Below are 7,650 nucleotides of genomic sequence, written 5' to 3'. Positions count from 1 at the left end.
ATGGGTTGGATATATCTTTCCGATCGAAGTCGTCGTCGCATGTGGATGTGGAGGTTAGGGTTTCTGATCGTTCTGGGATTGCATGGCGTCTGACAGGTTTGTATGGGAATCCCGTCACTGCAAACCGACATCTAACTTGGTCATTGTTGCAATCCTTGGGGGATGAATCTTCGTTGCCTTGGGTGGTCATTGGGGATATGAATGAGCTTCTTCAAGCCTCAGAGAAGGAGGGTGGAGCTGTACGTAGGGAAGGCCAGATGCAGCCCTTCCGGGATGTGCTGAGCCACTGTGACCTGGTGGATTTAGGTTTCTACGGGGCTCCTTTTACGTGGCGTGGTCCCAGCATGAGAAGCAGGCTGGACAGGGCTGTGGCTACGTCCACCTGGTCTGACATCTTCCTAGCAGCACGGGTTTTTCATCTTCCACCTATTCATGGTGATCATGTTCCTATTCTTTTGGAAGCTAATGAGGCTGCGGTTAGGGGTGGGTTCGGTTTGATTCGGTTCGGTTTTGAGTCAAAACCGAAAACCGAACCGAACTAAACTTCGGGTCGGTTCGGTTCGGTTCGGTTTTTCATTTTTAAGAGTTTAAAACCGAACCGACCTGTGCGGTTCGGTTAGGTTTGGTCCAAGTTCGGTTTTTTTTTTTTTTTGAAAATAAAATAATCGTTTAATAATGATTTTTTTTTTTTATCTATTGTTTTTTTTTCCTATGTCTTTTTCTCTTTCTGCTGGCCTTTTAGGCCCCTTTGCTCACAGAAAAAACAAATGTCTATCAACTTACTAAAATTGCTCTGGAAACTAGGAAATTCATAATCAAGGCCATTGGAGCCTCTTCAATATTAAAAAAAATAAAAAATAAAAAACAAACCATTAACCATTACACGTAATTGAAAGTCCCCAAAAAAAACAAAAAAGAGTCGATCCCTCTTATCCAAGACGGGTGCTTTGTGCTTGTAATCTCTCCCATGTAATCTCAGCCACAGCTCCTGCATAGTATCAGTAAATTAAAGTCCCAAACATAAGTTATCCAAATAGTTTCAACTGGAAATATATTTCCACCACCTGAGTTCTAGTTTATCAACCTGCCACAACCAAATTTTATTACTGAAGAAGTTAACAGAAACTTTAATGTTTCTGTTAATGTGCAGCATCTGTTTATTGATATATATTCTTTGATAGTGCCTTTACCAATAAAAAATTGCAGGGCCAGGCACATATGATAAAAAAGAGATGTTGTGAACTTTCATTAACTCTCAATAATTACACTTCAAAAGCTAATCATAATTCCAACAATCATGCGTAGTAGCAATTGAATACAAGGAGATTACCTGGCCAAAAAGAATATCGGTGACAATGTAAATCAACTAGTCTCTGCAACATTTCCTTCCTTGGATATCACAAACTTGACTGAACATTGAATACAGAAAACTAAAGTACCACAACAAAATAAATACATTGTGTATTCTCACTTCTATGGTAAACAAGTAAAAAAAAGAAAGACCAACTTTCAGGCAGATAAGCTCTCCTTTAAGGGACTGATATCTATTATACAACTCGTTCATAGATGAAGTTTTGTGATGGGGGATTTCATGCTGAACCACTCTTAAACTCATGTCTAATAAACCACGCATATAAAAGTTCAGTGACTAACTTCCTAAGCCTGCGGTCAACATTTTCATGAATTACCATTGACTGTGAAACATTAAGCTACTCACTTACCAGTTCCACATGCAAAAAACTGATCAATGAATTTGTCTAATTTCTTGGATAAACACAATCTACGAGTTAAATTTGACAAACTTCAACATGTAATATGAAAGACAAAATCTTCAATTAACATGCAATACTTGGACTCGACCCAACCGAGCCTTTCATCTGGCACAACACCTCAGACCCATCATTAACAATCCCAGCAGCTCCATCTTCTCTACCATTATCAACAACCCACAAAATAAAATCATTAGTTGCAAATAATCACCACATAATAATGTAAATCCATAGATCAAGAAGAAAGAGACTCAAAATTCAAAACCCACATGGCAAAGTAGGAATACAGAGCATGAATTTACAAATCAATAGCACTAATCGATCATAAAACCCCAAACTTTGGGCCTATATTTAACCAAACAATAAGCAAATAAATCACAGAAAGCAAAAACGTACCAGCGCCAAGGATGTTCTTGAGGTCTCTCCTTCATCTATGTTTTCACGAAATACAAAACTGTCAATATCGATAAGAATCAGAGAGAGAGATCTATAGATATATACAGATACAAAGAGAGATAGAGAGAGAGAGAGGCTATGGATCTGTGGAGTATGAAGAAGAAGAAGGGTGCAGTCAGAACATCGGTCCCATCTGGTCGTTGTGATCGATGTTCTTGCGGTCGGGATCCGGCTCCTTGAAGGTCTGGATGACCAGAGCGGCAACGGAAACCAGAGACGAAGAGAAAACTGAGAGAACTAACGACCCTTCCACTCCTTGGCGATCTCGAGTTCTTGACGACAACGAGGAAACTAAGAGGATTGATGAAGAGAAGAAAGAGAAACTGAAATGAAAGGGTGAGAGAAAAAAAAAAGAGGCGAGAGGCATAGAAGTCGTTGACCATTAGGGTTTCTAAAGTCAAAACGACGTAGTTTTAACTAGTTCGGTTTTTTTGGTTTTTTATGTTAAAACCGAACCGAACCGGTTCGATTCGGTTCGGTTTTTTTGTTTCGGTGCGGTTTTTTCGGTTCAGTGGTTTTCGGCTCGGTTTTTTTCGGTTTTCAGTTTCGCGAACCCACCCCTAGCTGCGGTGCCGGCCATTAAGAAGAGTGGTCGTAGATTCAGGTTTGAAAGCTTCTGGATCTATCATCAGGATTGCCAGAATGTGGTTGCGGAGGGATGGAGCAAGCCGATTTTGGGGCGACCTATGTATCAAGTGTCAAAAAGAATCATGCACACTCGACTCTCGTTGAATAACTGGCAGAGAAGTGTGTTTGGTTGCAGAGGACGTGAGATTGATCAGCTCCGGGCTCGACTGCAAGTTCTTTCTGAATCTCCCTTGTCTGTGGAGAATCAGGGTGAGAGCGTGAGTCTCTATGCCAAGTTAGATAGGTTACTGGAGGAGGAGAACAATTATTGGAAACAACGTTCCAAGGTTACATGATTAACTGAAGGTGATCGGAATACAAAGTTCTTTCACCGCAAAGCCTCTAATCGTTGGGCCAAGAATAGGTTGATTGGGCTTTTTGATCATGAGGGTGTATGGCAAGACTCTGTAGAAGGGATGGAGGGAGTGGTACTGCACTACTTTTCCAAGATGTTCTCGGCAGGGATAGTTGATTATAATCATATGCATGCTTCTGTTGATTTAATCCAACCGAGGGTCACTGCAAGTATGAATGCAGATCTTTGTGCTCCGTATTCGGCTGTGGAGATTAGGGCTGCTCTTTTTCAGATGTATCCTACTAAGGCTCCAGGTCCGGACGGTATGCCTCCGTTGTTTTTTCAGAAATATTGGGATGTCGTGGGGAGTGATGTTGTCTCTGCAGTTCAGAGCTTTCTTACTTCTGGTCAGTTATTGGGTGAGATTAATTTCACTCATATCTGCTTGATACCAAAGGTGAAGAATCCTGAGTCTGTTGCTGACTTACGTCCAATTGCTCTTTGTAACGTTATTTACAAGATTTGTTCAAAGGTTATAGCGAACAGGTTGAAGAAAATTTTGGATGTTATTATTTCTCCGTTTCAGAGTGCTTTCATACGGGGAAGGTTGATCACAGACAATACTCTGATTGCCAATGAGGTTTCTCATTATATTCATAACTGTTATTCCAGTACTGAAGGAGTGTTTTCTTTGAAACTTGATATGAGCAAAGCATATGACTGGATGGAATGGAAGTTCCTAGAAGCTGTTCTATTGAGATTAGGGTTTGATGAATCCTGGGTAGGGCTTATTATGCAGTGTGTTACTACAGTCCGGTATGCTTTCCTGATTAATGGTCAACCTCGGGGATATCTCGTTCCTTCTAGGGGTCTTCCTCAGGGGGATCCTCTATCTCCGTACTTATTTCTTTTATGTACAGAAGTGTTCTCAGCTCTGTTGGAAAGAAAGGCGTCTGTGGGAGCTCTATCTGGTATTAAAGTTTGCAAAGGGGCTCCGGCCATTCATCACTTATTGTTTGCAGACGATAGTCTGCTTTTTGGTAAAGCAAGCTCTGCTGAGTGTTATCATATAAAGGAGGTGTTGTTGGATTATGAATTGGCGTCGGGTCAACAGATTAATTTCACTAAGAGCAGTATTGTTTTCAGTAAGAAAGTGTCTGAGGATGATAAAGTGGCCCTTGCAGCTTTGTTGGGTGTAATGATAGAAGGAAAGCATGATAAGTACCTAGGGCTGCCTACATATTTGGGTAGACATAAGACGGAGTCTTTTGCCTATATCAAAGAGAAACTGAGCAAGAAACTTGCTGGTTGGCAAGGTAAGCTACTTAGTGAAGCTGGAAAGGATCTATTAATAAGGGTAGTGGCGCAGTCTCTTCCATCTTATTCCACGAGTTGTTCCTTACTTCCTTAAGACTTTTGTGATTCTTTGCATCAAATGTGTGCTAGATTTTGGTGGGGTAGTAAGGATGCTAACCGGAAAATCCATTGGTTGTCTTGGGAGAAGCTCTGTTTGTCCAAAGATGAAGGTGGAATGGGTTTTCGAGATTTGCATGCTCATAATCTATCATTACTTGCTAAGCAAGGCTGGCGTGTACTCAAGAACCCGAACTCTTTGGTGAGTCAGTTGTACAAAGCGTGATACTTTCCCAATACTCCTTTTTTACAGGCCCCGAGTTCCCGATCTCCTTCTGCTTGTTGGCGTGGGATTTTTGGTGCTATGGAGGTTATCAAGAAGGGTATACGGTGGCAGATAGGGGATGGATCTTCAGTTCGCATCTGGGAGGATCCCTGGATCCCTCGGCCTCACCTTTTCAGGCCCTTACGTTTCCATGATGTACCTTACTCTCAAGTTAGCGAGTTGATGCAGAATGGGGAGTGGGATAAAGAATTGGTGCAGACTATTTTTAGTCCTGACGACGCTTTGATCATTCTCTCATTGCCTTTAAGTAGTAACAGGGTGGCTGATCGAGTTATCTGGCATTATGATCCTAAAGGTCGATTTACAACTAAAAGTGCATATCATCTAGCCTTTAGTTCACTACATTCTGCTTTGGTGGAGGCCTCTGGTTCATCTGAGCCCTCTAATTTTTGGAAGTGTGTTTGGGCTGCAAAGGTACCTGGAAAGGTCAAAGTGCATGCATGGAAGGTCTGTCAGCCCATTTTACCCACTTTATCTCAGCTTCTTGGTAGGAGGGTACCTTTGGTGGGCGGTTGTTATTTTTGTAATGAGGAAGATGAGTGTATTGCACATATTATGGTGGACTGTCCTTTTATACGGGATTTGATCACAATGGTGCCCTCGCTGCAAGGAGTGCTATCGGTTATGCCCTTTGATTCCCTACTGCTTTGGCTGCAGGCATGCAATTCTTCCCTTACTCGTGAGAATTTTTCTCTTCTATTGATTCTCCTTTGGTCAGTGTGGAAAGAGCGGAACAAGAGAGTATGGAGCAACAAGTTTCACTCCCTTTCTCAGGTTTATTTTCAGGCTATGAGTCTATTTCAGTCTGTCAAAATGGTTCTCTCTGTTAAAGCTCAGAGGGGAGGACGTCGTTCTCGACCGTGGAGTCCACCACCAGCAGGTTGGCTTAAGGTTAATATGGATGGGGCTTTCGATGTAGTAGCTCACAGAGGTGGTATAGGGGTGGTAGTCTGTGATGTTGATGGCCGGATTGTTGCTAGGGCTTGTGCCAGGGTAAGTGTAGCTCTTTCCCCTGCTTTGGTCGAAGCTTTTGCTGGGCATCTTGCCTGTCGTTTGGTGGAGCAGTTTAGTTTAGCTCCGGTTGTGTTTGAAACTGATTGCCTTCAGTTAGTTAATGCTATTCAAGCTGATGGGGAAGACATTTCGGAGTTTGGTAGGGTGGTAGACGATATTTCTCATGCTCTCTCTATTCTCCAGAATTGCCAATTTTCTCATGTAGGTAGGGAAGCTAATGTTTTAGCTCATAAGTTGGCCAAGTGTGCTCTAGGCACAGGGTTGATTCTTTCGTGGTGTGGTTCTGTTCCCACAATACTGGAGGAACTCCTCTGTACCTAATGTAATTCTCTTGTTTACATTAATATAGTCGGTCGTCTTGCGTTCAAAAAAAAAAAAAAGTATATTTAGTTAAGATTTATAGAATGATTAAATCATTGAAATGACTAAAGTTTTTTTTTTTTTTTTTTTGTTAAGGGGATTGGAACCCAGCCTAGCTGGGAGGCTCAGCCCCACGCCCGGTTCCATTTATTATATTAATATTAAAATGTTGCAACGGGGGGGACGTAAAACCTGAACCCCGTGCTACAGAGAAACAACTACAATAATCCTCGTAGAGAACATCCTGAATAATAACAGGCGTCCCATCTAACCAAACATCATCAAGTGCACCCCAGCTAGCAAGGTGAGCTAGCCTATCAGCTACACCATTTGCTTCACGGTAAATGTGTCGAATTCTAACTGACTGAAAAGCACGAAGATAATCCTTACAATCATCTACAACTCGACTTACCTCAGAGAAATTTTTCTCTTTGCTATGAAGAGCAGCAATCAGAATGGCAGAGTCGCTTTCAACATCTATGTCAGACCACCCTTGGTGAATCCCAAGGAGAAGACCAGCTCTACATGCCTCCGCTTCCATATTAAGAACCGAGTGTGCATGCACAAAAGGTCGAGCTAACGCAGCAATACCCATGCCCATATCATTCCTGACCACCACTCCAATACCTCCATAACCATTTTCCACCCTAAAAGCACCATCCACATTAATTTTCAGTCTGCCTGGAGGTGGGTGCTGCCATTTTACAGGGGGCCTCTTTTTCTTCTTAACAGCTTTGGGATGATATACTTGAAAGTCTTCCAACATTTTCACGGTCCACTGAATCATGTTCATTGGTCGGCAGCTCACACCGTGCCAAAGCATGTTATTACGTTCGACCCAAATAGCCCACAGCCCCATGACTAAATTTTTTATTTGAAAGATAATAATTTGTTTACAAATTATATGAGTAAGGTTATTTGAGGAAGTTTAGTGAGTAAATTTAGTATTTGAAAATTTGATAAGAGGTGTAAAAAGTATAGAGGTCAAGTGAGTAAATTTGGAGGTTCCAATAGAAAAACTCTTAAGCCGGGGGGGGGGATGTGAATAGACTTACCCAATAAAAATCAGTCCAATTGTAACTTGACTAAAAACTGGAAAAAAAAACTAATGGATTGCAGATATCATATCAATCCCAAAAAAAGAGAAACCTGAAAATTGTCAATTTACGTTTACCTAGGTTCTTTCTTTCACCAAACACATAACCACAATCATAAAATTGAGAGAATAAACACAAAAGATTGTTGAAACAGTAAAACCCTCAAATTGAGATAAACAATTGCAGGCCTTAACTCTTGAAGACTGTAGATACCTCTACTAGCAAGACTAGTTTGCTATCTCACCAAGTATAAGTAACACGCTCTTTGGGACACCCACAAGCCATGGTGAGGCCCAACCGCTACTTGCATCTTGTAGCCCTATGTTCAAGCTA

The 7,650-nt window shown here is 41.6% G+C and overlaps 1 protein-coding gene across 1 annotated transcript; it reads left to right on the top strand.

Annotated features, from left to right (window-relative positions):
• The first annotated feature begins 2,935 nt into the window (after positions 1 to 2,935).
• LOC133722953 (uncharacterized) lies at positions 2,936 to 6,181 on the top strand. Its single transcript, XM_062149795.1, has 4 exons — positions 2,936 to 3,062; positions 3,159 to 4,463; positions 4,594 to 4,682; positions 4,814 to 6,181. The coding sequence occupies exons 1-4, from the start codon at positions 2,936 to 2,938 to the stop codon at positions 6,179 to 6,181; spliced, it is 2,889 nt and encodes a 962-aa protein (XP_062005779.1).
• The last annotated feature ends 1,469 nt before the right edge of the window (positions 6,182 to 7,650 follow it).

Source organism: Rosa rugosa, chromosome 7, assembly GCF_958449725.1.
Source record: "Rosa rugosa chromosome 7, drRosRugo1.1, whole genome shotgun sequence".
NCBI classification, from domain to species: Eukaryota; Viridiplantae; Streptophyta; class Magnoliopsida; order Rosales; family Rosaceae; genus Rosa; species Rosa rugosa.
The sequence above is the reverse complement of the archived record's forward strand: the minus strand, read 5'-3'. Positions and strand labels throughout refer to the sequence as shown.

What these genes read in the sequence shown, in the direction of transcription:
- LOC133722953 (XM_062149795.1), top strand. Translation starts at nt 2,936, where the DNA reads ATGCACACTCGACTCTCGTTGAATAACTGGCAGAGAAGTGTGTTTGGT. An exon ending in CTTGTCTGTGGAGAATCAGG is followed by an intron (nt 3,063 to 3,158) that starts GTGAGAGCGTGA and finishes GATTAACTGAAG; the next exon opens with GTGATCGGAATACAAAGTTC. An exon ending in CAAAGATGAAGGTGGAATGG is followed by an intron (nt 4,683 to 4,813) that starts GTTTTCGAGATT and finishes CCTTTTTTACAG; the next exon opens with GCCCCGAGTTCCCGATCTCC.